Source organism: Antechinus flavipes, chromosome 1 (assembly GCF_016432865.1).
Source record: "Antechinus flavipes isolate AdamAnt ecotype Samford, QLD, Australia chromosome 1, AdamAnt_v2, whole genome shotgun sequence".
NCBI classification, from domain to species: Eukaryota; Metazoa; Chordata; class Mammalia; order Dasyuromorphia; family Dasyuridae; genus Antechinus; species Antechinus flavipes.
The window spans coordinates 658,274,175-658,301,660 of record NC_067398.1 but is presented as its reverse complement, the minus strand read 5'-3'; the positions used below and the strand labels follow the sequence as shown (position 1 = coordinate 658,301,660).

Below are 27,486 nucleotides of genomic sequence, written 5' to 3'. Positions count from 1 at the left end.
GACAGACTGGTAGAACTTGTAAATTCCTGCCTCAGCATGCCATTTGACATCATAAACCAATACATCTATAGAGCAATTTTAGTTCCAGAATAAACACTAGCTGGAGAGGTAAAAAGAAGAAAACAAATATTTATTAAGTACCCACTATGTGCCAGACACTGTGCTGGGAGTTACCAATATTATTTCATTTGGTCCTCACAGCTCCAGAAGGGAGGTGCTATTATATGAGCTGAGGAAACTGAAGCAGACAGAGGTAAAAGTAACTTGCATAGTTACACAGTGTCCTGAGGCCAAATATGAACATGGAGCTACTTGCAAACTCCAGGTCCAGTTTTCTAACCATTGTGCCACATAAAGAAATGATTTAGGAAGAAAAATTCAAATCTAGTAATTAACAAAATTCAAAGAACTTCATCAACATTAAGTTCCTTCACATAAAATAAACTTAATTCAAAGATAGCTACATTTATTTTACCTAGACAAACATTGTTCCTACCCCCCCAAATAACAAGAAATAATGCCATTCCCTGTATACAGTTCCTCATCTGCTAATACCATATAATAAGCTTAAGAAAAAAAATGTACAGAATAACACCTATTAAGAACACTATTAAGAACAACCCTTTCCTAGAATAAATCCTATCCCGTAAATGAAAGAATGCTATCTACCCCCTGACAATTAGATGATAAGAATAAATAGGCAGACTGAGACACATTTTTGAACAAAATGAAACCAGGAATTCATTTTGCTTATCTATGCATTTTTGTAATAAAAATTTTGTTTTTGTTTTCAACTGGGGACACTGAGGAGAGAAAATAGATACCTGTTAATTTAAAAAAATTAATAGTTAAAAAAAGAATATCAATTAGGAATTTAAGGTATGTCCAAAGTCTAAGTAAATATTCATTTCAAAAACCATTTCCTTGTTTTCTTACATACACATAGGAACTAATTCTACTCAATGATTTAATCCATAATAATCCAAAATAGCCTTTTCCCCACCAAAATGAGTCTTTTTTTAAACTCTTAAAAGAGACAATATGAAAGCAGGTATTCTATGACAGAATATATTCCTGCAAAAATAGCACACAATTTCTGCTCAGACCAACTTCCAGTTGGGTGAGATATCTAAGTTTTTTTCTCTAAAGTTTATTAATGTAAAAAATTTGAGTTCACTCACCCTAACACATTCACTTTGGAAAGTAGCATGAATGATCAAGATAGCAAGAAACTTTCCACTCTTCACACAACACTAACAGTAAAGTTACTAATTCTTTTAAGTCAAGTCCCTCAGCAAGGCTTTCTTGTGACATGGAGGTGATGCTGGGTTCCATCAGGTGATGCCCCTGGAGCTCAAACTTCAGGAAACCCTATCTAAGCCAAAGAGTAATCAAGCACAGGTCAGGTAATAAACTATGCTCTGTCTTCTAAGGACAGACTTAAGAAAAAGAAGCTTCACATCAGAACACTGACTAATAGAAAAGTACAGCAATTCAGGAAGACATATCTATTATGGCATAAAAAAAGGGGTTGTGTTGGTGAAGGAAATACCCAAACGATTAGATTTGGGACTGAGTTTTATTTATCAGAGAAAAAGAAAGCCAAGTCCTTCAAGGTCAGGAAACTCAAACCCCAACCACATACTAAGCCTAGGAAGAATCAAAGTTAAAGAGAGCAAATTCTTTACCTTGTTCTTGAAGTGAACTTCAATGGGCATGATGAAACCCGCATAGCCAGACTCCTCCACTTTGTAAGGGGGCTCTTTGCACACTAGAAAGGAAGAATTAGAAATTGTTAAATTCCCAACAGTAACTGCCTAGCCATTATCACCTTTATTCACACCAAGCAACCTTATTTATTGTTTGTTAACTCTATCATTAGTCTCCTTTTCAATAACGGATTTTGGGTGGTGGGGCTTTCATTCAGAAATATCAAATTCCACATCCTCCTTTATATCATGCCCCAAACAGTAGATACCTGTGAAAGACAAAGTTATAAAAGTCTACAGGGGTAAAAATAAACACTGGAAAATCAACTTAGCTAGAACATATAAAAATAAAGAATGTCAAAGTTGTAAGAATACTTAAGAGATCATCTAGTCCAGGAGTCTTAAGCTGGGTTCTGTTAACTTTTTCTTATAATAACAGTATTTCAATACAATTGGCTTCCTTTCTAATTTTATGTATTTCATATATAATACATTTTAAAACATTATTCTGAGAAGGGTAATGGCTTCCTCAAACTGCCGGAGAGATGTACATCTTGATCTAGCCCAATACACCTTCCCCTAAAAGATAAGGAAGGAGAGGTCAGAAGGGCCTTGCCCCAAGATCATGGAGTCAGGAATGCAGGTCCCTACTGGGGCCAATGGCCCATTTCAATACACCATGCAAGTTTTATTTCAGGCATGAAGCCCTCAGACAAGCTCTCACTTCAATACTTCCAACATGTAATCCAATCACTGTGGAGAGCAATTTGGAACTATGCCCAAAAGGCTATCAAACTTGCATACCCTTAGATCCAGCACTGCCACATCTAGGTCTGGAATACAAAGAGATTTTTTTTAAAAGCCCAGGAGAGGACAAAACCTTTCTGTACAAAAACATTTACAACAGCTCTTTTTTCAGTGGCAAACTGAGGGGATGTACATCAACTGGGAACACTACTATGCAATATAAGAAATGGTAAACAGGATGACTTCAGAAAAATATGGGAAGACTTATATGAACTTATGGAAAGTGAAATGAGCAGACCCAGAATATTTTATACACATAACAACAATACTGTACTATGATGAACAGTGAATGATCTAGCTATTCTCAGCAATACAATAATCTGAGACAACTCCAAAGAACTCATGATGAAAGATGCTATTACCTCCAGACAAAGAACTGAAAGCGTCTGAACACAAAATGAAGCATTCTACTTTTTATTTTCTGTATGTTTTCTGTAGTGTTTTTTTCCTTTGGGTCTGTGTCTTCTTTTACAAAATGATTAATATAGTTATGTATTTTGCGTGACTGAACACATATATAAATGATGATAATCTGATAAATACATTGCTTACCATCTCAGGGAGGAAGTTGTTTTGAAGGAGGGAGAGAGAAAATTTAGAACTAAAATTTTTCAAATGTGAATGCTAAAAATTGTCTTCGTATGTAACTGCGAAAAAAAAATTATTTCCCCCAAAAAAGGATTTCCAATATGAAGCCTCTCCTGATTCTTCCCCTGACCACTAGAACTCCCTCCCCAAAACTACCTTGTATTCATTTTGCATATTATATTATATAATAATACATATAGACACATATGCATATACATCTATGTGTATATAAACCATATGCATGTTTTCTCCATTAGAACATAAGCCTCTCAAGAGGAGGAATTGTTTCATTTTTGTCTTTATATCCCCAGTGCTTAGCAGAGTACTTAGCATGGTAGGTACTTAAAAACAACAAGTGTTGGTCAACTGACTTCTCTGTTAAGCTATAATTCATTTTAACTTCCAAATCTGTAAATGAGACAAATTTTGCCTATTGTTCTATAATAGGCAATTCTCAGAGAAAGCATATATATAGATAAATAGATGGACTTAGAATCTGAGGATGAATCTATATGAAATTTTTCAGATCCCAGTACTAATAAACTACATCATCTTGGTCAAGTCATGTCAGTTCATGCTAGTTTAGTGTCTTGCATCTCAAAAATGGGAATAAAAATATCATACTTGAGGAAAAAAAGCTACACACACAACACACACACACAAGATTGACGAATAAGAAGTTTGTTCAGAGTATGGCAATTCAGGAGAAATATCTATCATGTTATGAAACTAGAGGACTATTGTGAAGAGCTGCAGTGAAAAAACAGAAAAAGTTTGGTAAACCATTAAACAAAATTTACTGAGTTATTATCAAACTTGCTATAAAAAAGGACAAAGATAAAGGACCAGGAAGAGTTTCAATAAAAATGATGACTTCTTATGCTGCCAAATATTTCCAATTCCTCCTGCAAACTCCCACTAGTTCTTTTAATTGATCATCCTGGACATTATGCAATCATACAAGGCATTGCCAGGCAAATGATTGTAGAAGATGGGAAACATGCATGACTAACAGAGTAGGTCAACTCAGTTCATAGAAATGGAAGACATCATGGAGATTATCCAGGTTCAGCCCCCTCATTTTTATAGACAAAGAAGGGAGGTCTAGAGAGGTTTCATGACTTGTTCAGGTCATATAGTTAAGCACCTGAGGCAGGATTTGAACCTCCCTCTGGTTTACCTGGCTCAATATACTACATTATGTTGTTCCTGAGACAAAATACTGCATAAGTCTGGTAGCTTACATGTTCTAGTCCCTTTCTTAAGGAAAGCAACAATTGCTAAAGAAGCCACAGCTATACCTAACTGTTCCTCACTTTTCCAGAAACTAAGATAACTAAGGCCAAGGTAGTCCATTTCCCTAAGACCTAAAAAGCTTTGCTAAACTATCAGGAGAGTAGGTTTTTGGCAGGAATAGTGATATCTCACTGAGCCATCTATATTCCATTGCTCAGTCATCCTAAATGTAAGTATCAAGTAAATAAATAAGATCAAAAGCAGCAGATTCCAGGGACTTAGAATAGTTCCTGAATGGTCTCCTTAGCTCCACCCTTTTCACGTCTTCTCTGTGTAATAAACAACTTCTGATCAATGTATTCATACCTGTCATGGAAGCTATGGAAGCAATTTGCTACAATCATAACTTCTTATATGTAAAAACCAAAATGAGATGCAAGCTTTCTTATTGACTAAAGCTCACCCTAAAGTAATCATTGAGTTATTCAACTGTTGTCATTTACTATTTATAATAACAGTTGAAATCTATAGAGTACATTAAATTTTATAAACCATTTTTCTTATGACAACCCTTTAAGATAGGCAAGATACCACAGTCTCCATCTGTAGAAGAGCGACCGGAGACTCGGTATCTAAGTGATGTTATGAAAATAAAGTAAGCAAAACCTGAAGCTATTTTCCTGACTCTAAGTCAGTGGCTTTTTTTAATTAGGTCATCCTGACTTTTTCTAAGAGATACAGAGCAAAAAATGGATTCTTTCCATGTTAAACTAGCAGACCCCATAAAATTAGAAGGCAGACAATAAAGAGCTAAATGCTATAAAACCTGAAGACAACTTAAATGGCTTAAACCTAGTTAATGGCATCTCAAAGGATATAGGAGTGCCCATTAAAAATCACAAAGCAGACAATGGCTTCATTTCTAGATATAATCCCCAAAGACCTCCAGTACTGGGGCTGAGCCAAGGATATCAAGTACTACTAAACATTACCAATGCCATACCTCTTCAGAAGGGTAAAGACCTTGTCTTCTGATTCATTGGCATCCCCCCATGTGATCCCACGAAATATTCTATACATTGCAGGATCACAGAACTAGGAGAAATTAAATCCCCTCTTGATATCCTTGTAAAAGGTTCACCATTCAATGAAGAAATAAACTGAGGAATTAAAAGGAAAAAAACAAACTGAAATCTAAGGCAGTGCCTATCAACTGGGGAAACATTGAGTATGTGACATATGAAGGCAGTAGATTATTGCACCATAAGAATTTATGAAAGAGATAAATTCAAAACGAAGTAAATAATATAAATTGGTACAGAGTAAAAAGAACAGAACCAACAGAGTAACTTAGAAGATGGTAACATTATAAAGAAAAAGAAATTGTGAAAGGGTTAAGAACTTTGTTCAAAGAAGTGGTGAAACAAGCCTTCAGAGAACATAAGGTGATATTTTCCAACTCCTGATAGAGAGGTGATGAAATCAAGATGTATAGAGAAACACACTTTGGACCATGGCAACTATGTGCATTTCTTTTGCCTGACTATGCTTAGTTGTTTGTTTTTGTTTTTAAAAATATCTTGTTTTTATAACTGAAAAGGTTAAAGGGAGAGGAGCCTTAGCAATAGTGATGCCTCGCAACCACCCCCCCCTCCAAAATTAAAAATTTTTTTAAATGGAGAAAGAAAACGGAAGAGAGCATAGACTAAAAGGAGTTTTTAAAATATAGTATGTAATTATATATGTTTAAGTAAACATGGTTATCTTGCTTGCCTGTATTTCTTGCTCATTAGTTTCTTCATCTGCAAGAAAGTGTGCATAATAATAGCACCTACTTCCTCAAGTGATTATGAAGGTCAAATGAGATAATTATAAAGCACTTAGTGCAGTGCCAGGCACATAGCAAACATTATGTAAATGTTAGCTATTAATATTATAGTACACATAATGATATTGCATGATGCTATAATTATTTATATATATATATAAAAATGCATGCATGTGTATATACATTTATATATATATGTATATTACCCACAAATATATATATGTGTACACACACACACACACACACACACACACACAGAGTCTCTCTCTCTCGCACATAATTCTTTAAAAAATTTTTCATCCTCAGCAATTAGTAGACTACCTGGTATATAACACGCACATAATAAATACCTAATCTATCTAAAAACAAAAAAGAGCTCAAGTAAAAGAGAATCCATGAACTCCTGAGGCATTTGATTCTACTTTTGAATATGTCTCACTGTTAGAATTTTTTTTCATCTATTTAGCTTAAACTGTTCTCTTCAATTTCCACTTGCTATTCATCTCTCTGCCTACTGGGACCAAGCAGGTTCATTCATTTATCCTTCAATAAGCATTTGTTAAGCATCTAATATGGGCAGCACACTGGGGATAATAGATGGTGGGAATAACACAAAAAACATAACCCTGCCCTGAAGGAGCTTATAGTCTTCTAGGGAAAAGATCATGTATCCAGATAAGTCAATAAAAAACATATAAAAAGCAATTCCAGGAAGGAAAATACACACACAACAGTTTGGAAGAGAGAGGGTTTGAGGGGAGAAAGATCAGAGAAAAGCAATCAAGAAAGGTTTCAGACAGGAAGTGGCTTCAAGCTGAACCCTGAAAGAAACCAATGATTCCAAAAGGGAGAGGGAGGAGAGAGCCACATTTTGGATAGGAGACGTCTCTGAAAAGGCAGGGAGTTGAGGACAGAATGCCATGGAACAGCAAGTGGGCCAATTTATCTCCTCCAAAGAATGCATGAGCAATATGAATTGATTTGGAAAAACAGGTTGGAACCAGATTATGATGGTCTTTACATGGTTTCTGTAACAGAAGTGATGCTGAGCCACTAGAGGTTCTCAGGCAAACAAGTGGTGCGATAAGCTCCTAGGCTTTAGGAATATTGTTTTGGAAACTGTAAAAGATGGATGAGAGAAGGAAGAAACTGACAAGAGGAAGACCAACTGAGAAGTTATGAAAACGAACTAGGGAAGAAATGATAAGGGCCCAAACTAGATTAGTGATCAGTGAGGAGAAAAGAGGTCAAATATGAGATGCTTAAAAGGAAGCATCAACAAGACTTGGTAATTGAGTACGTAAAGGAGGTAAAAGTGAAGAGTTCAGGACTTACTATACTATGACTTCTGGTGACTTCACAAATGGTAGTATCCAAAATAGAAAAGTGAGAAAGTATGGTAGATTTGATGGACAGATAAACTGTTTGGCACATGTTAAATGTAAGATGTCTATGATATTTCAGTTGGGAAATATGCAAATGAAGTATACTCTTGTAAACATTCTTGTGTAATAAAAAATAATAAATGAGAAACTGAGACAATTTCTCTATGGGAAGAATTGTTTGGATCCATACACAGAATGACTAAAACAATACAAATAAAAGAACAGATCACTTGAAGGAGATGAAATTCTGAATGGATGTTTTCATATCCTTTAGGACCCAGGTTCTAATTTGGACTCAGCCACTTACTATACTTGTATATGCTGATTCCAAATCCAGCATTCTTTCTACTTCACTTTTAACATATATACATTGAAAAAAAAAAAAGTGTGCATATGTGTGTGTGTGTATGGAGTTGGGAATATTTAGGAAGACTGAGCTAAGTATTGAATTCCTTAAGAAAGAAGAGAAAATAATCTGGGACTTGTAAATATCTGCCAAAAGGATCTTGAAAGGGTGACACTTAGATAAAATGTACTTCCAAAGTTATAAAAGCTGCTCAGTAATCAAGGCAAAGGGAAGGTCTAAAAGGTATGATGAAAAGCAAGGCATATGCCTACTCTTTCTGTCTCAATAAGTTGCTGAGTATGAAAAATGGTATATGCAATCTAGAAAGTGGTAGTGTCCTGAGAAGGCCAGAAAAAAGACTAAGAAGAAGAAAATTTTGTTGATAATAAAATGGAGACTCCAAAGAATTCAATGGAAGAGGTGAACAGAACTGGAGAAAAAATTTGGGAAAGGTAGCACTGAGATAAACAGGGATGAGAGAAGAGAGAAATAATAGCAAGTCCCCTCAGACAGTCAGGAGTCTACTATCATTATAAATCTATTCTCTCCTTCTAAATAACAACCTTTTTGGAGAATGGCTAAATAAATTATGGTATATGAATGTTATGAAATATTATTGTTCTATAAGAAATGACCAAAAGGATGATTTCAGAGAGGCCTGGAGAGACGTATATGAACTGATGCTGAGTGAAATGAGCAGAACTAGGAGATCATTATACACGGCAACCGCAAAACTATACAATGATCAATTCTGATAAGAAGTGGCTCTCTTTAACAATTAGTTGATTTATACCAGTTTCGACTGTCCAATAATAAAGAGAGCCATCTGCACCCAGAGAGAGAATATGGGAATTGAATGTAGACCAATAACATAGCATTTTTACTCTTTCTAATATGGTTTGCCTACATTTTTGTTTTCCTTCTCAAGTTTTTTTTTTTCTTTCTAGATCCAATTTTTCTTGCAATAAGATGACTGTATAAATACGTATACATATATTGGATTTAATATATTTAACATGTATTAGACTACCTGCCATCTAGGGGAGGGGGTGGGAGGGAAATTTGGAACAGAAAGTTTTACAAGGATCAATGTTGAAAAAGTTATCCGTGCATATATTTTGTAAATTAAAAAAATATAATAAAAAGTAATAAAAATTTTAAATACAAATAAATAAATAACAACCCTTTAACTACTTAAAAACAATTATCATGCTTTTCTAAATCTTCTTTCTCTACGCTAAATCAGTTCTTTCAACCAGCCTTCATATGGTCTAGTTTTCTTTTCTGTAGCTACTCTGGATAGCCCTTTTCTATACAGGTCCCTATATGTAAATGCCCTTCCTTGATGTGGTATCCACTTTATGCTAATCAATAAACATTTATTAAGAATATATATGAATGATCAAAGGGTAAGAACAGGAAGTTTTCAGATGAAGAAATTAAAAGGTATCTATAGTCATATGAAAAAAATGCTCAAAATCATTATTGACCAAAGAAATACAAATTAAAATAACTCTGAGGTACCACTTCACACCTATCAAATTGGCTAAGATGACAGGAAAGGGGAACGATTAATGTTGGAGGAAGTGTAGGAAAACTGGGACACTAATGCACTGTTGGTGGAATTGTGAACTGATTCAACCATTATGGAACTATGCCCAAGAGATAATAAAACCGCAAATCCTTTGATCTAACAATACCACTATTGGGTCTATATCCCAAAGAGATTATTTGGGGTGGGGGGTTGTGGAGGAGGACCAACATGTTCAAATAAAAAGCTCTTTTTGTAGTGGCAAGGAATTGGAAATTAAGTGAATGCACATCAGCAGGGGAATGGCTGAAAAGGTTGTAGTGCATGAATATAATGGAATACTATTGTTCTATAAGAAATGATGAGCAGGCAGATTTCAGAAAAACCTGAAAAGACTAACATGAACTGATGATAAGTGAAATGAGCAGAACTAGGAGAACATCGTACACATAAAACAGCAACACTGTGTGATAATCAACTATGATTGTTAACTCTTCTCAGTAACAGTGACTCAGATAATTCCAAAAGATTTGTAATAGAAAATGCCATCCACAACCAGATAAAGAATTATGGAAACTGATACAGATTGAAGCATACTATTTTCATTTTTCAATTATTTTTTCTTCTTTTGGTTTTCCCCTTTTGTTCTGACTTTTCTTTCACAACATGACAACTATGTTAACATGATTGTATATATATAATATATATCAACTTGTTTGCTGTCTTGGGGAGGGGGAGGAAAGAAAGGGAGGGAGAAAAATTTGTAACTAAAAATCTTATAAAAATGAATGTTGAAAACTATCTTAACATGTAATTGGAAAAAAAAATACTATTAAGTGGAAGGGAAAGAGTATATTATGTACCAGGTACTCTAGTAATCACTGCGGATATAAAAAGAGGCAAAAGACAGTTCTGTCCCCCAAAGAACTTATGATTTAAAGGGAGGGAGAGTAGAAAACATGCAAACCACTATGTATAATGCTATTTCCTTTAAAATCTATTTGTAGGATAAAAAGGAAATAATCAAAAGAGGGAAGAACTAGAATCAAGAGATGTTGGGAAAGGCTTCCTGAAGATGAGATTTTAATTTGGACTTGAAGAAAATCAGAAAAGCTAGTAAGCAAAGATGAAGAGGGACACCATTCCAGACAGAGGTATAATCTGAGAAAAAGGAGGGAACAGTGTTTTGTTCATGGAACAGCAAAAAGGCCACTAATGCATTAAATAGTACATGGTGGGGGAGTGAGTAATAAGACTGGAAAAGTGAGGTGGGATGGGAACATTAGATTATGAAGTTAAACAGAATTTTGTATTTGAACCTGGAGGTAACAGTAATCAATGAAGTTTACTAAGAGGTGATATGATTAGTCTTGTTATTATCACTTTGGAAAATCATTTTGATAGCTGAATGGAAGATGGATTGAATTTGGGAGACACTTGAAACAGGACAACCCATCAGCAGGCTAGTGAAATAATCCAAGTGTGAGGCAAGATACTGGAATAATGGCAGTATCAGAGGAGAAAGCTGGGGGGGAGGGAGGGGGAATATTCAAGAGATGCTGCAAACATGAAATCAAGGCCTTGGCCACAGATTGGATGTGGGCAGGTGAGAGACAGTGAGGAATAGAGGATAGCAGCGAGGTTGCAAGCCTAAAAGACTGGGAGGTTGGTGGTGTTCTCTAAAATAGGGAATTTAGGAGGTGGGGGAGAACTTAAGAAAGATGATGAGTTCAGTTTTAGACAAGTTGAGTTTAAGATCTCTACTAGATATCCAGTTTGAGATTCTCTCAAAGACAATTGAAGATGCAATTTTGGAGACTGGCAGACAAATTAAGGAAGGAGAAGTATATTTGAGAATCATTAGCATGGAGATGGTAATTAAACCTGTGGGAACTGATGAATGTACTCATATCAAGTAAAATAGTATAGAGGAAGAAAAGGGCCCCAGACACGATCATAAGGAACACATATATTTACAGAGCATAATTTGCATAAGGACCCAGCAAAAGAGACGGAGAAGTGATCTGATAGGTAGATGGAGAACCAGGAGAGAGTGGTACCCTGAAAAACTAGAGGGAAAGCTATAGTATATAGTTATATGGTCTCTTTTTTCAAGAAGACTGCATTAACTTTTTTGGCTGCCATGACACACAGATAACATATTGCAGTAGACTTGCAGTAAACTAATCACCTCAGATTTTCACACAAATTGTTCAAACCTGTACATAAACATAGATTTTAGTGGTGTAATGGAGAGTAGAGACCATTTGTTCCAACTTCTTCATTTTATAAATGAGGGAAGTGAGGGAAAAAGAAATTAAACAATTTGCCTAACGACAGAAAAATACTAAATGGTAAAATTAGAATAGTAGCTGACTTTTTGAATCCAAGTAAAGTACTTTAAATTTATCTCTATTAGGTTTCATTTTGTTATCTGACCAATATACACATAGAACATGATTATAATCTATTTGTAACTGTTGTTGCTATTGCACTTATTAGATAAAGAGACTTAACAGTTTGGATTTAATAGATAGGGCCCTCTAAAATGTCTCTCTAAAAATGCCATATTACCCACTACACCATTTTCTAGACTGTCCTCAAAAATACCACAACAGAAAGGCAGAAACCCTAGAAAAGAAAGTAAAGTCACCTTTGATTATCTGGGAATCAATTTTCCATATTCTAAACCAACCAAGCCTTTCTTTTCCCCTAACTGACTGACTCCCTATTAGGCTATTTCCTTTCTCCTCAAATAATAAAGAATAGTCTCCAGGTTCATATGAGTGCAGAATTCAACTCTGGCAAGTTTCCTTTACTGGCAGTTCTTTTAACTGATTGGGGGGGGGGGGGGGTAGGGGAAGGGGAAGGTGAAAGGGAAAGGGAAAGGGGAAGGGAATGGGGAAAAGGGGAATGGGGAAAAGGGGAAGGGAAAAGGAAAAAGGGGAAGGGAAAAGGAGAAAGGGGAAAGGGAAAGGGAAAGGAGAAGGGGAAGGGGAAAGGGGAATGGGGAAAAGGGGAAAGGGGAAAGGAGAAAGGGGAAAGGGAAAGGGGAAAGGGGAATGGGGAAAGGTGAAAGGGGAAAGAGGAAAGGAGAAGGGGAAGGGGAAAGGGGAAAGGGGAAGGGGAAAGGGGAAGGGGAAAGGAGAAGGGGAAAGGGGAATGGGGAAAAGGGAAAGGGAAAGGGAAAAGGAAAAGGGAAAGGAGAAGGAGAAGGGGAAGGGGAAAGGGGAATGGGGAAAAGGGAAAGGGGAAAGGAGAAGGGGAAAGGAGAAAGGGGAAAGGGAAAGGGGAAAGGGAAAGGAGAAAGGGGGAAGGGGAGGGGAAAGGGGAAAGGGGAAAGGGGAAAGGGGAAAGGGGAAAGGGAAAGGGAAAGGGGAAGGGGAAGGGAAAAGGGGAAAGGGGAAGGAGAAAGGGGAAAGGGGAAAGGGGAAAGGGAAAGGGGAAAGGGGAAAAGGGGAAAGGGAAAGGGAAAGGGGAAAGGGAAAGGGGAAAGGGAAAGGGAAAGGGGAAAGGGGAAGGGGAAAGGGGAAAGGGGAAAGGGGAAAAGGAGAAAGGGGAAAGGGAAAAGGGGAAAGAGGAAGGGGAAAGAGGAAGGGGAAAGGGAAGGGGAAAGGGAAGGGGAAGGGGAAGGGGAAGAAGAAGGGGAAGGGGGAGTTTTTCCAAGTAGGCTGCCCCAGTTCTTTCTTCCTAAATGAAAGTGTAGTATAAGGGAAAAGTTACTGCGTTTAGAAGTCTTGGATTCAATTTAACAAATTACTATCTGCCTGATATTAGGCAAGTCCCTTTACCTCTGGTAGCTTTAGTTTCCTCTATCTCTTCTATCTCTATCTCTAATCCTTATGATTCTATTATCCTAATAAGGAAAGAAATGACTGAAAATGAAGGTCTCTGCTGTGTATGTTGAGTTTTTAATATCTTAATAACACACCTACTGGGTTAAGTGTATGAAGTGGAAAAAAAGAAATGAAAATCGGAAGTGTTGAGAAAAAATAAGGGAAAGAAGTAAGATGGGTTAGCAAGTAATTAAGTCAAACATTTATTAGTTACCAATTACTACATATCACGACATTAGGGCAGCCTTTGCCCTCAAACTAAAATTTAATATAAGAGAAACCATAATAGAAAGAAGGAGGAAAAGTTATCTGGCCACCACCAATCCATTTGGAGCTATTTCTCATCCCTATCAGCTACCCATTGATGCTCCCTGCTCTGGCTCAATTATTCAGGGATTATCCACATTGCTTTCATCTCTTTGTTGACATTACCACCTGTTCCATTTACTTCATTATTGACATAACTGTTTACTCTTAGAATTCAATCAGCAACTTAAGCTCAAAAGGAAAGTTAGAGGTTCTCTCTTCATACTCTAGCTTAGTTATCAAGAAAGAGCATTTAAATTAAAAAAATGATTACCATTACTGTCCCCTATATCCACTAAAAATGAGTCACACAGCAAGCTTAATAAAAAGATCAACTTCACTTGCCGAAGCTTTGCATCATTCTGAAAGCAGCAGCTTTCCATTTTCTAACAGTGAAGCTGGACAAAAGAAGGCTAGCAGAAGGTTAAAATAAGCTTGCATTTAATGAGCTTGTTTTCATTATTTTGTCTAAAATGTTGTTCGGTCTCAAAAAACTCCCTTGGAATTATAAAATTATATAAACAAATATTAACTATTTTAGACTATCCTGTTACTCTTTACTTCCATTAATAAACTAAGAAACAAGTTCATTCATCAGTCACTGTGTCCTCCTTCTTCCTAGAATTAATTCAAACATATATGTTCTAATGGTCCAAATAAGAAAAGAGAGAAAGTATTTGTTCTTCAATGAAAAGTCATATCCTGTCTAATCACCTTCTAAACAAGAGAGCCCAGAGATAAGATCTCTAAAGTGAATATATAATATGTGCTCTACTGTTCCCTTGGAAAAAGTTGGAATAAAACTTAAAATATCTGAAGACTAAGAAGTTTGAGGTTACATCCATTCCAGGCAAGTTTATGAGAACCTGGATAGCACTCACCCCGTTTGGGTTTTGGAAAGCTATCATGTAGGCGAAACACCACTCTTTCCACGAAGTGTTGGATGTCACATTGCTCTGGACCTCGAACAAACACCATCCAGTCATGAGTGAATCCCTCAGTGGTGGGCTTCTTCCTCAGCTGGGCTCGGTGTCCCAGCTCTAGCTTCACCTGTACAGTGCACTAAAAAGGGGGGAAAAAAGTTTGACTGGGGCCAACACAAAATAACCAACAGAAGAATGTGGTAGGGAAGGGTTAACAAGCTGGGATTCTAATATGTCACACATGGTCTTCTATAACAGAGAGGTTAGCAAAGGAACTATACAAAAAGCCTCCTACATAATTCCAATATACCTTCAAGATATCTACTTTCTTGGATTAACTTGTGCCTTTACACTCTCCTTCACCCCAAATAGAGAACAAAGAATTACTTTTCAGGCATGCATATTATCAACAAAAACATCAGCTGTAAGTTTTCAAAGCAAAATCTTGATTACCCATGAGGATGTAAAGGCAAAAATGAAGCAACTCATTTTCACATTATAGCTGCAATCAGCAGCATAGTTCACTTAACTACAGAAAACTGATTTATTACTTAAATATAAAGAAACCAAGTATTTTTACAGTTATACTTAAAATTTCTATTTCAAAGGGTCATCATCACATCAGCCAATCAGCACCATTTATTAAAAGCCCACTATATGCAAATCACTCCATTAAAAAACAAAAACAGAAACAAATTTCCCCACAGCTCCTAAAAAGCTAACACAATTGGACAGCAAGCTGTAAGTACACCCAGGGAAGAAAAGCACAAAGCAACACAAAAACAAGTACAATGGGTAATTTAAGTGCAGGGAAGACAGACAGGATAATCAATCAATCAGCTTAATTCATTCACTGAACTGAAGTTTACTAAGCACCTACTATTCCACAATGCCCTGGGTGCTAAATGTTGTGGGAAACACAAAGATAAATAAGTCCAAATCCTTGCCCTCGTGGAGCTTTGTAATAGAGCTAAAACAGGAACAACAACAACAAAAATGTAAAGCAGAATGTAATAAATACATGAATGTGATAAGTCATCAGGAAACCTTTCCTAGAGGGAGATTAGGCCAGTGTTGTGAAAGATAGGTCTTCCTTATGATAGAAGAAAGGAACACGACAAAATATTGTAAACCATGGTCAGATGCAGTCTCTGTACTAGATTTTTTTTTTTTTTCTTGGTTGTTTTTCTTCACCACAGGGAAGGTGTTTCTTTTGGCCTTTTCCCCAGAAAATACTGGTGTGCAGAAAGCATTCATCCATCTATGCATCTACATATCTATCTTTTAGGATGGGAAGAATGCTGACTGGCAGAAAGTAGAGGGGTAGTGGAAAAGTGTGTGAAAAAGCACTTGTAAGGTTTGGCATTGGTGAGAATAGGAATGGAACTAGTTCCCTTGGCAAAAGACAATTGCTATTGAGAAATTTTTAAAAAGGGGAATGAGCTATGGAGAAGATTAGTTGGTAGTGGGATTCAAATTTTAAGCTTTTAGGCCTGATCTTATGGAAATAGGAGTTGACGGTAAGTTCCTGAATGATGAGATGGAAACAATATGTAACTGGGATTATTTTTGTAGTTCTATGTAGAATACTTTCAAGAAAGAGCTGCAAGTTCAGAATGGTAGAGAAAATCAAATAGAATTATGTCATATTTGGAAGGCTGAAAGAATTAGAAAGATGGTGGTGCTAGAGAGAAAGGGATGAGATTGGTTTACAACATGTTAAGCTCCAGGTGTTGGTGAATATCCAAGTGTAATGTCTTACAGTCAATATGGAATGAAAGAAAGGATATGGATGGAAAGGTAGGTTTGAGAACCATCTCTAAGTATCTGTAGTGAACAAAAACCTTACTCACTGATTATAATAGCAAATAAGTCTTTGTACTTTCGGATGAACCATAATGATCACAAAGCTATCAGCCACTGACTGGCTTTCTGCATGATCTGTTTTTTTCAACTAGGTTGCTAAAAAGGTTACAGGCAAAAATACTTTGTAAAATGGATTGAAGTCTTTGAAGATTGTTTGATCTTTTAGGTATTAAGATTCTCTGAAAATCTCCTTGAGGGTAGGGGTCACATTTTACTATCCTTGTATTGCCCACAGTTTTGCTCCAGGGCCTTGCACATACCAGGCACTTAATAATATTTCTAGAATTCATTCATTCAACACACAATATTCAAACACCATACCACTGTTAGTATCTTTTGTTCACCCATTCACAACGCTTAACAAATTACCCATTGGCTTTCTGGTATTTGTGATTAAATTTGGGGTCCTCTACAGGACATACATGTTGCGATACAGTTACTGGAAAAGAATGGGAGAAAGCAATTTAATCAGGAGGGAAAACATAAGAGCCAAAATAAGCCTCCCCAGCCAAAGTCAACAGGCAGCTTGGAGGCAGTGGCAGGCTATTATTTCAATTCATGTGCCAGAATGAAGGAATGGCATAAAATGCCAGTATCCTTTGCAACAGCAACCTGGTCTAATGTTGTCCAAAGACTGGACATCAGATTCTGGCCAGAAATAATTTGGCTTTTAATTGCTTCTTGACCTGACCATGTTAGGAAGAAACATTGCTTCAGCCTGGAATATATGTATCAGTTATTTACCAAAGGATAGAGTGAGAAGGAATGCACTGATAACTGTGCTATAAAATAAAAAAAACATGAGGCCAAAGACACTTCATCCCTTTCCTGCCATACAGAAGAAGGAATTAATGATGAAACATTTATCTGTTCAAGGGACAACATGATATGTCAAGATGAGAAATTTGTCATTTGTCAACCTGGCTAACTGTTACAATTCATTTTCTAATTATAATATGTTGTTGGCACATGGCCAAATCATATATTGGCAATGGGAAATGATTTAATCAATTCCAATCCAGGAGGAAAAATATTCAGTTTATATCCCACCCATTCCTTATTCCACCTCCAGATATTTTGATCATTTCTTTTTAGAATTTTAGAACAAAGAGGCAACATTATATAGTATACTGAGTGCTGGACTTGAATCTGAGTTGGGTTCTAATACTTTGAACACTAACAGTGTGATCACACAATCATTCAATCTCTCTAATTTCAGCTTCCTTATCAATAAAAAGGAAATAATACTTTGAACTACCTAAATCATATGGTTGTTGTAAGGAAAAGTACTTTGGAAACCTCACATATGTTTGTGATTTGGGTTACTGTTCAATTTATTTAGTTATTTCTTTACAATTCTTATCAAGAATAAGAGAGCAGAAGCAGTGAAACAAATGGTTAAGTCAAGCTTGGAAGGTCTAAGAATTTCATTTATTCCTTAATATGGGAGTGGTTAAGGGAAGGATGGTGAAACTCTTTCCAGGTATCAACACCATCTGATAGAAAAATACCATGCAAGGCCCTTATAATCATTAGGTGAAAAATGACTTCCTATTTACTACCATTCCTTAGATTTTCTGAGGATCCCCTTTCCCTCAAAAGAACAAAAGAAAATAAATCAAATAGCTTTTTGGGCCATTTCCAAACACTCCTGGTTATCCCATACCAATGCCAACGGATACCTTGAATGGAATTCTGAAAGCAACAAGGGACAAGGAAATTAGCAGATTTTTTTGCTTCAACATTGCAAATGCTGTACCCCTAATCCTAAATCCCACAGGGAGGTCTTTATCACGAATTTATATATAACACTTCCCATGAAATTCTAGTGGGAATTCTTTCCAACAGATGCACTTTCCTCTGGGAATTCACACATTACCAAGTGATATAATTATCCCTTAAGTTTTATTATTGCATCTAATTCCCTAGAACAAAACAATCCCATTTCCTAGTAAGAGAAAGGATTGCATTACTCCTCTTTTGATTCTGCTAAATCCTATTGGATCTATAATTTGGGAGCAACATACCTTTGATAAACTGCCCATATGTGGAAAATAAAGATAGGAAAAGTAATGCTTCAGTAACCCTTTAATGTGAGCACAAACCAAACTTCTCAGTTGTCCTCTGGGTACTTTTGACCTTTGGATACAGTTATGGGACCCTACAGAAAGGCCATTTACTTGATCCCATAAAGACAAGTACCACCTACTCTTCTCAACCAAATATGTAATACTAAGAGACAAAGACAATGCAAAGGGTCAGACACTTTGCTTACTGTCTTATAAGGCACAGATGCCCAAAGAATGAGTCTAGGGATCATTGATAGCCAGCACCCCAATTAAACTCTGGCTGTCTACACTATTTTCTATTCTAAGTCAATGGTGGACAGTTGAAGGGATGAACAGTCCCAAGAGCTGCAATACATTATTTCATAATCACACAATCTCCGAGTTGGAATGCTACCAATTATCTAGTCCAACCCAGACCTGAACAAAAATTCCTTTTTGTCAATCAGCCTTTGCCTAAAATCATCAAGTCAGAGAGAATCCTCACTTCCCAGAGGAAGGTTATTCCACTTTTGGATACCTCTGCTGAAAGTTCAACCAACCTGGTGTCTCACACCTCAGGTCATTGAGTGAAAGATGAAAAAACAAATGAACCAACCAATTAAAAAAAAAAAAGTTTCTAGGAATACAAATGTGGCTTTTTCCAGGACATTAGCTGAATGGATAAAAAGCATGTGCAGGTCCTTCAAGGTGGGTAAGAATTTCTCTAGTAACAGGGATAGCATAATTCCAAAGCTTAAGAACACCATCGGATTGTGCCAGTTGATTAGGTACAGGGCAGAAGTTCAGAGTGTTTTGTTATTGGTAGGAAAAAACCCCAACAACTCTTAATACAGGTCAGAGGTAATAAGTTGTTACTCCTCCAGGAGTTTGCATGCTTTCTGTAGAAACATCAATGAACTGCTGCAAATCCTTACTTTCCCAAAATAAACTCCACACTACCTCTCGCGTGGAACCCTTGAGTCCTTCAACTTGGCACATTTCACCAGTCAAGAAAAGACCACATATCCCCTCTTAAACTAAAAAGGCAATGGTCAGCCAGCAACAAAACCGCATATTTGAACTCTCTGCTACACGGATAAAAAAAAAAAAAAAAAAAAAAAAAAAAAAAAACGCTTGGATAAATTAACCTTAGACACCTAGGCCCTGAAACAACACTACAGCGTCCCCCCAATTTTTTTTTAAAGAACAACCATCAATCACCTCCTCAGCTCTGTGACCTTGTCTTACTTAACGCCGTTGATATTCCAACCAACCTTCTCCCCCTACACATCCTACCCCCGGCCGATCTAGGGTAGAGAGGATTGGGAAGGATGACCAAGTTCTGAGGGACAAGGGAGAGGAGCGCAATTTTCTGAGACAAAGATGATGAGAAGGCAGTGAAAGATTTCAAATTTGGGGAGTAAGCTGGCCTTGGGTTTCTGAAAAGGAGTTTGAGTTTTAGAAGAGGAATAAGAGAAAAGGCGACGGTACAGAAAAGATGAGAATGGAAAGGTTCTGAAAATTGGATGGACGGGAGGGGGATGACTGGGGGTTTACGAAAGTGGGGGGAGGGAGGGAAGCATAGCATGATATACCAAGAGCTGGAAGGGACGTCCGAAGTCATCCCGTCCCCCAATTTTACATGTCCCCTGGGTTCTGAAGATAGATGGGAAAGAGGTGACCCCTACGGTTTTGAAGGAGGGTGGGGAGAGCAAGGTAAATAGTAGGAAAAATAAAGGGAGAGGAGGTTTGAAGGGGAAGGTGAAGGAAACGGTGCTTCAGAAGAAACGAGTCGGGAGATTTTTTTTTTATTGTTGGGAGGTAATAGTAGGAAGAGGTCCCAGTTTTAACGGGAGTTGGGGGGAGAGAGCGGCCTCCGTGTGGGTAAAAAAATCGAAGATCCTTGGGGTTTGGTCAGGGGACATGGGTAATCGTAAAGATTTAGGATTTTTTTTTTGGCTGTCCCATTTGGTAGGGAGGCGCCAAGGCAGGGTGCCTAGTGCGAGTGAAATACACCCTTCCCAGAAGGGCGGGAGGTGGAGGGAAGACTGGAGCACAGGACCGGGCCGGGCACCGGGAAGGGGGGAGGGGACGAGCTTCGGGGAGAAGGGGGCTCCGTGGCCCAGGATCTGGTAATCTGGAGAGAAGGGCCGGGGACCCGGAGTTCCGAGGAAGGATAAGGGCAGGAAGCCGGGGGCCGGGCCAGGGCTGGGGGCGTGCGGGGCAGAGGACCCCGGGCCCGGAGGCGCCTCCTCACCTGATTGTCCATGGCTGGCGCCCCGCCCCCGCCCCCCGGGCCCCGCGTCGTCCGCCTCCTGTTCCTCCTCGCAGCCGCAGCCGCCGCCTCAGCTCACGGCCGGCCCGCTGCCCTCATTGTCTGTCAGGCGCCGCCGCCGCCGCCGCCGCCGCCGCTCCCCGGCCGCCCGCCCGCCGCCCGCCCCGCGGAACCGGAAACCGACACGACCCGGGTCGCGAACCGACCGCAGCCCCCGCCGCCTCCCCGGGCCCCGGCCGACCGAACTGACGGCAGTCGCGGCCACTGAGCAGCCGGGGCTGGCGTTTGGAGGGCGGGTCTTCCGGCCATCCTGGGGGAACCCGACTGCGGTCGGAGGGACGAGGCGGACAGCCAATGGGAGATAGGTTTCATGAGGGGCGGAGCGAGGAGCCGAGAGAGGCAAGGGACGGAGAGCGGAGGGAGAAGCCCCGGGGATTAGAAGGTGTGCGGCGCACGTGGAGGGAGGGAGGTTGGGAGTGAGGGAGAGGCCTGGAGGAGGGGCGGGGACGGCCTGCACCCTGCAAGGGGCTCCACATTTCCCGGGTTTTTGAGCTGGACCATCAGCCCTGCCCTAGAGAATGCTAGAGCCACGAGGTTCGGTCCCACATGGGTCGGTTGAGAGGACCATTGGGGGGGGGGGGGGGGGAAGAGAAGCCGAAGAGGGAAACCTCTTTTTTTCCATCAACCTTAACCTTCTGAAGACCACCTTGCAAAGTAGGAATGAATGCTTGAGTGCAGACTCTTTTCTACAATGGATGAAAACCCCAGAACCCTGGAATTCAGTTCCCCTTTTGATATCCCCTCGCTTTACAGATGCAGAGAAAGTGGAGCCCAGAGAGGGAAGGGTCTTTTACACCTCTATCTCCCCGCCTTTTCAGAGAAGATCCCTGAGCCTTCAGGCGGGAAAGGACTTCGACAGACTTTCCAGTCCAGTCCAGACTCACCACTCAAGCGGGTGCCAATACGACCCTGCAACAGAACACGATGCCCCTACCGCCTAACCTTCAGCCACTCACCCCATTTCAGTCACACGCCACCACGAACTCACTTTAGACTCTCCCACCTAATTCTCATTACAATAGGGATCAGAATTTGCTGAATTATCTACATGGACAATTTTGCCCACTTTTATATGCCCCCTGTTTATTGCACAAAATGTAGAAGCCCGAGGAGGAATTTGATATCTCAATGAATATTGCATGCAGGAAGTCATTTGTCCAAATCCAATATCGGAAACTTGCTAGTTGTGGGACTCTGGGCAAAAGCAAAAGACTTAACTGCTGTCTGTCTCAGTTTCTTCATCTGTGAAATGAAGATAATAATGACATCTATCTTCCAGACTAATTGCTAGTTAGTTCTGGTAATGATGATGAAGAAGGTGGAAGAGGAGGAGGAAGAGAAGAAGAAAGGAATAGATCTAAAAAGAATTCCTTAGCAACCTTTAAATTAAATACACCATTTAAAAAATTAAAAAGTTAGTTTTGGCACAATAGATAGCTCCCAATGAAATCCTTTATAAAGTGTATCCTCAAGAAATGACTTTCTGGATTGTTAAAAGAGTATCTTTAGCTTGGGTGGGATAGTAATAGTTAATCATCATTATAATAATCAGTATTGATATGGCACTTTAAGGCTTGTTTATTTTATATGATCCTTAAAGCAACCCTGTCTGAAAGGGGTTATTATTATCCCCATTTTACAAATAAGGAAACTTAGGATAAGGATAGTTTAGTGACTTACCCAGAACATGTAGCCTTGGTCTCAAGTAGTACTTGATCTCAGGTGGCACTGATTCTTGTCTAACTTGGATTTATTAAGTCTAACACTTTCCTAGTATACCACTTTTCTGCCTGTGCAATTAATAGTAACAAATGGATTTGACTAGCAATTTTGTTGCCTCTCCAGACTGATTTTATTGACATTGTTGCTGTATATATATATATATAATCATTGTCGTTCAGTTGTATCCATCACTATTTGGACTTTTTTTGGGTGGAAATATAAGAGTGGCTTGCCATTTCCTTCTCTAACTCATTTATGACAGGAGAAGAAATTGAGACAAACAGGGTTAAGTTTCTGGCCCCAAATCACACAGATAGTAAATGTCTGATGCAAGATTTGAACTTAGGAAGATGAATCTTTTTGCTTTCTTTCTATTGAGTCTGCCACTTAGCACTGCTTTAAATGTGATTCTTACTAAGAGGGAGGAACTGGTGGCTGTGAGGTGAGGATATGAGAAACTGGGGTTTGGAGGTGACCAGAATCTTGGGTGATCATTTACTCCTAATGTTTAAGGTTGAGAAGAAAAAAATCTGTGCAAGATCTGATTTGCACTCTAAATGTTGAACTTTGTGGTTCAAAGGAAGGCAAACTGGATTCCATAACCTAAAATTCTATAAGGGAATTCAGCCCAGGGTGAGAGTGAATTTGGGAGGCCCAAAGAATGAAGATAAAAGGAAAGAGCATTCTAAAGAGAAGGAAAACTGGGAGTTGTCTGAAGAAACATGAATCCAACAAACACTCATATATATACACACGCAAAATTGAAAATTGAAGCAAAGGCAAATAATAGAGAGTAAATTTAAGTGTGTTTAAGTCCTATGAAAATAATATCAGGCTTGCTAGAGCTCAGAATAAGCTGAAGTTAGCAAGTGAAACTAAGAATGTGAGGAAAGGGGTTTTTGAAAAGCTTTATTTGGAGGGGAAAAAAAAGGAAGATCAAAGAAGGGGTAGAATATCTGTTTGAGGTGGAGAGAGCAATGCTAATTAACAAGGAAGAGAAGACAGAACTGCTCAACACTTATTTCGTTTTGTTTTCTCTGCCAAAGAAAATGTCCTCTGCACTAGAAATGACAAAACAAAAAATGGCTAACAAGATGAATAAGGAGATAGTAAAAGATTAATTCGAATTATCTAACCCAGATATATTTTATCCCTAATTGTTCTGAAATCCACCCTTCAACTCCTAACTTAGTATCTTCTGTCAATTGTTTATAATTTAGCCTATATTTGTGTTTGTGTGCAGTTTTTCCAAGACAGCTGGGGGGGGGGGGGAGGAGAAGGGGTACAAGAATAGGTAAGTGGTACAGGGATAGAGCCTAGTGTCAGGAGAACCTGAATTCAAAATGGCCTCAGATACTTACTACTGTGTGATGCTGGGCAAGTTATTTAACCCTATTTGCCTCAGTTTCCTCATCTGTCAAGTGAGTTGAAGAAAGAAATGGGAAACCACACTAGTATCTTTGTCAAGAAACTTCTAACAGGGTAATGAACAGTTGAATATGACTGAACAACAACAACATGTACCAGATACTATATAAAGTGCTGAGGATACAAAGGCAAAAGAACATATCTATGCATAAACAAACTATGTATAAGATAAATAGGAAGTTAGCAAGTGAAACTAAGAATGTGAGGAAAGGGGTTTTTGAAAAGCTTTATTTGGAGGGGAAAAAAAAGGAAGATCAAAGAAGGGGTAGAATATCTGCTTGAGGTGGAGAGAGCAATGCTAATTAACAAGGAAGAGAAGACAGAACTGCTCAACACTTATTTCGTTTTGTTTTCTCTGCCAAAGAAAATGTCCTCTGCACTAGAAATGACAAAACAAAAAATGGCTAACAAGATGAATAAGGAGATAGTAAAAGATTAATTCGAATTATCTAACCCAGATATATTTTATCCCTAATTGTTCTGAAATCCACCCTTCAACTCCTAACTTAGTATCTTCTGTCAATTGTTTATAATTTAGCCTATATTTGTGTTTGTGTGCAGTTTTTCCAAGACAGCTGGGGGGGGGGGGGAGGAGAAGGGGTACAAGAATAGGTAAGTGGTACAGGGATAGAGCCTAGTGTCAGGAGAACCTGAATTCAAAATGGCCTCAGATACTTACTACTGTGTGATGCTGGGCAAGTTATTTAACCCTATTTGCCTCAGTTTCCTCATCTGTCAAGTGAGTTGAAGAAAGAAATGGGAAACCACACTAGTATCTTTGTCAAGAAACTTCTAACAGGGTAATGAACAGTTGAATATGACTGAACAACAACAACATGTACCAGATACTATATAAAGTGCTGAGGATACAAAGGCAAAAGAACATATCTATGCATAAACAAACTATGTATAAGATAAATAGGAAATTATCAACAGGTGAAAAGCACTAGAATTAAGAGGAATTAGAAAAGGCTTTGGGTAAAAGTTAGGATTTTAACTGTGACTTGAAGGAAGCTTGGAGTTAGAGATGAGGAGGAATGGGGAACAGCAAAGAAAATGCCTGGAGTTAAGAAATGCAGTATCAGCAAAGAAGCCAGTAAAAGTGTAAGAAGCCTGAAAAGGTATAGGGGAAGGTGGCTATGAATAGCTTTAAATGTCAAACAAGGACTTTGTATTTGATCCTAGAGGCAATAATAGAGAGCTCCTGAAGTCTGTTGAGTATGGGGAATGACTTGCTCAGACCTTTGCTTATATACTAGATCCATGTTTTGTGAGAGAGACTTGTGTCCAAACCAGTGGCTATTGCAATAGCTCATACATAAGAAAATAAAAATCTACATAAAGATGGTGCCAGTATTAAAAGAGAGAAGTAGGCATATTTGAGAGATGTTGCAAGGGTGAAATCTAGGTCTTTCAATAGGAATTAAGCTTATGAGCCTGAGAGAATATGAAGATAATGGTACCCTTGACAGTAGTAGAGAAATTTGGAAGAAGGGGAAGATTTGGAGGGAAAGATAATGAGTTCTGATTTGGACAAGCTGAATTTAAATGTCTACTAGACAGTTACTTTAACATGTGTAAAGGCAGTGGGGTATGAGATGAAACTGGAAATCAGCAGAGAGGTTAATAGTAGTAGTAGATTTGAGAATTATTAGCATCGAAGTGATAAATTAAATCCACAGGAGCTGAGATCACCAAATGAAGTTATATAGAGGGAAAAGAGAAGAGGGTCCAGGACAGAATTCATGAGACACTCAAGACTAGTGGTCATAACTTGGATAAAGATCCAGTGAAGAAGTCTAAGAAGAATTGATCAGATTTTCCTACCAGAGAAGAACCAGGAGAGAATAGAATCTCTAAAGACTAAGAAAGAAAAGAATGAGAAGGGAGTGATCTACAAAAGCTGTAGAGAGGCCAAAAAGGAAGTAGTCTGAGAAAAGGCCATTGAATCTGGCAATAGATTATTAGTAACTTTGGAGAGAGCAGTTTCAGTTGAATGCTAAAGTTTGTAAGAAAGTTATGAGAGGAGAGAAAGTGGACTCATCTATTGTAGATGTCCTGCTCTCAGGGAGTTTAGCCACAAAGGACAGAAGAGATATTGACTATTAGCAATGGAAAATTCAAGTAAAGGTTTTTGAGAATTGAAGCAATTTAGGCATGTTTTCTCCTGGAGAGCCCATGGTTAAACATTTACCAACATTACCCTTACTTTTACCAGTGAAATCCTAGGTTTATTTTCTACCTCTACTAAACTTTTATATGATAGGAATACTGTTACTATAATTTATCTAGATTTTGAAGATAGGAAGAATTCTTGTGTTTTACTTTCTTCCCTGTTATCTACAAATCTATCTTCCCTTTCCTTAAAACAAAGAAACTCATTAGATCCTATTATCCCTCACAAGTTCTCTCCTTATTTCCCCCTTTCTTAGTCAAACTCCTTAAAAAACTACCATCACTTTCTCTTCTCAAACTCTCTTAAACCGTGGATGACCTAACTTCTAATTTTTTCCCACTATTTACTTATTTTTTAACTTAATATTTTTATTACTTAGCTAAAAGTTGCTTACTTTTTATTATTTAGCTAAAACTGCCCTTTCTGAAGTCACCACTGAGTATCTTTTAATTGCCAAATCCAATGGGTTTTTCTCCATTTTCACCCTTTGCACTCTTTGGCAATAACTGATTATCCTCTCCTTCTAGACATTCTCCTCTCTTGCTTCTCTTCCTCCCTGCCTTATCTACTCTTTCTCAGTCTCTTTTTCTGGACAATTACTGACAATAGGTTTCTGACTGTAGATGTCCCCCAAGCAATTGTGGTGGAAATATTTAAGCATCAGACCCCTCCCCCAAACATACACACAAAGTATGCCTAATGCACTTTTAAGTTTAATGTCAACCTTAGTAACATTTTCTCCATCATTTTAAAAGCAATAATTTAAAAAAATAAACCAAATCCTGATTTGCAGAATTTGCTGATATCCAAGGTGAAAATTTAACCATTGCCTCTCAAGAGCAGATTTTGAGTTCTATAAATATATCTGAGAAGGTCCATGTCTTCATCAATGTCATGGTGTCTATGGAGAAGAACATTTTGCAACAAGGCTGTAAAAGTGTAGTGGAGTTCGGATGAGAAAGGCCAAATAGAGAAGTCTGCTATATTCTAGGCCTTCTCTTTTTCTTTTCCCCCTCTCCTCTTCTCTCCTCTCCTTTTATCCTCCTATATCTAAATTTTCCAGCCCATTTAATGTCTCTCTTGGGTGATAATGCCATATCACAAATTGCCTACTAGCATTTCAATTTGGATATCTTGTTGACACTTCAAACATCCCCTGCTCAGCCCTCACTCCTATCCCTTTTCTGAAGTTCCTTATTTTGGTCTAGAGCACCATTATTCTTTAGCCAACCAGGTTCACAAAACACATTGTGGTCCTCAGCTCCTCACTTTCATTCACCCATGTCATTCTATCTCTATATCGCTCACATCTGGGTTCTATCCACTCTTGCATGAACCAACCTAGTTCAGGCTCTCATCAATCATCTCTACTCTGGAATAAAAAGCATTAAAACAAACAAATTGCTATATGTCAAG

The 27,486-nt window shown here is 38.3% G+C and overlaps 1 protein-coding gene across 3 annotated transcripts in view; it reads right to left on the bottom strand.

Annotated features, from left to right (window-relative positions):
- The window catches only part of MLLT1 (MLLT1 super elongation complex subunit), an 88,096-nt gene extending 67,340 nt beyond the window's left edge, over window positions 1-20,756 (bottom strand). Inside the window, exons 1-3 of one of the 3 annotated variants that reach the window (XM_051971774.1) lie at window positions 20,667-20,756; window positions 14,454-14,634; window positions 1,689-1,771 (exon numbers count right to left, since the gene is read on the bottom strand). In XM_051971774.1, coding sequence (XP_051827734.1) covers window positions 1,689-1,771; window positions 14,454-14,634; window positions 20,667-20,678 — 276 coding nt within the window. In that variant the 5' untranslated portion in view covers window positions 20,679-20,756. Of the gene's footprint in view, window positions 1-1,688; window positions 1,772-14,453; window positions 14,635-16,730; window positions 16,797-20,666 lie in introns of those variants that run through there. The other 2 variants (XM_051971772.1, XM_051971773.1) reach the window with 2 other exon arrangements.
- Window positions 20,757-27,486: the final 6,730 nt, after the last annotated feature.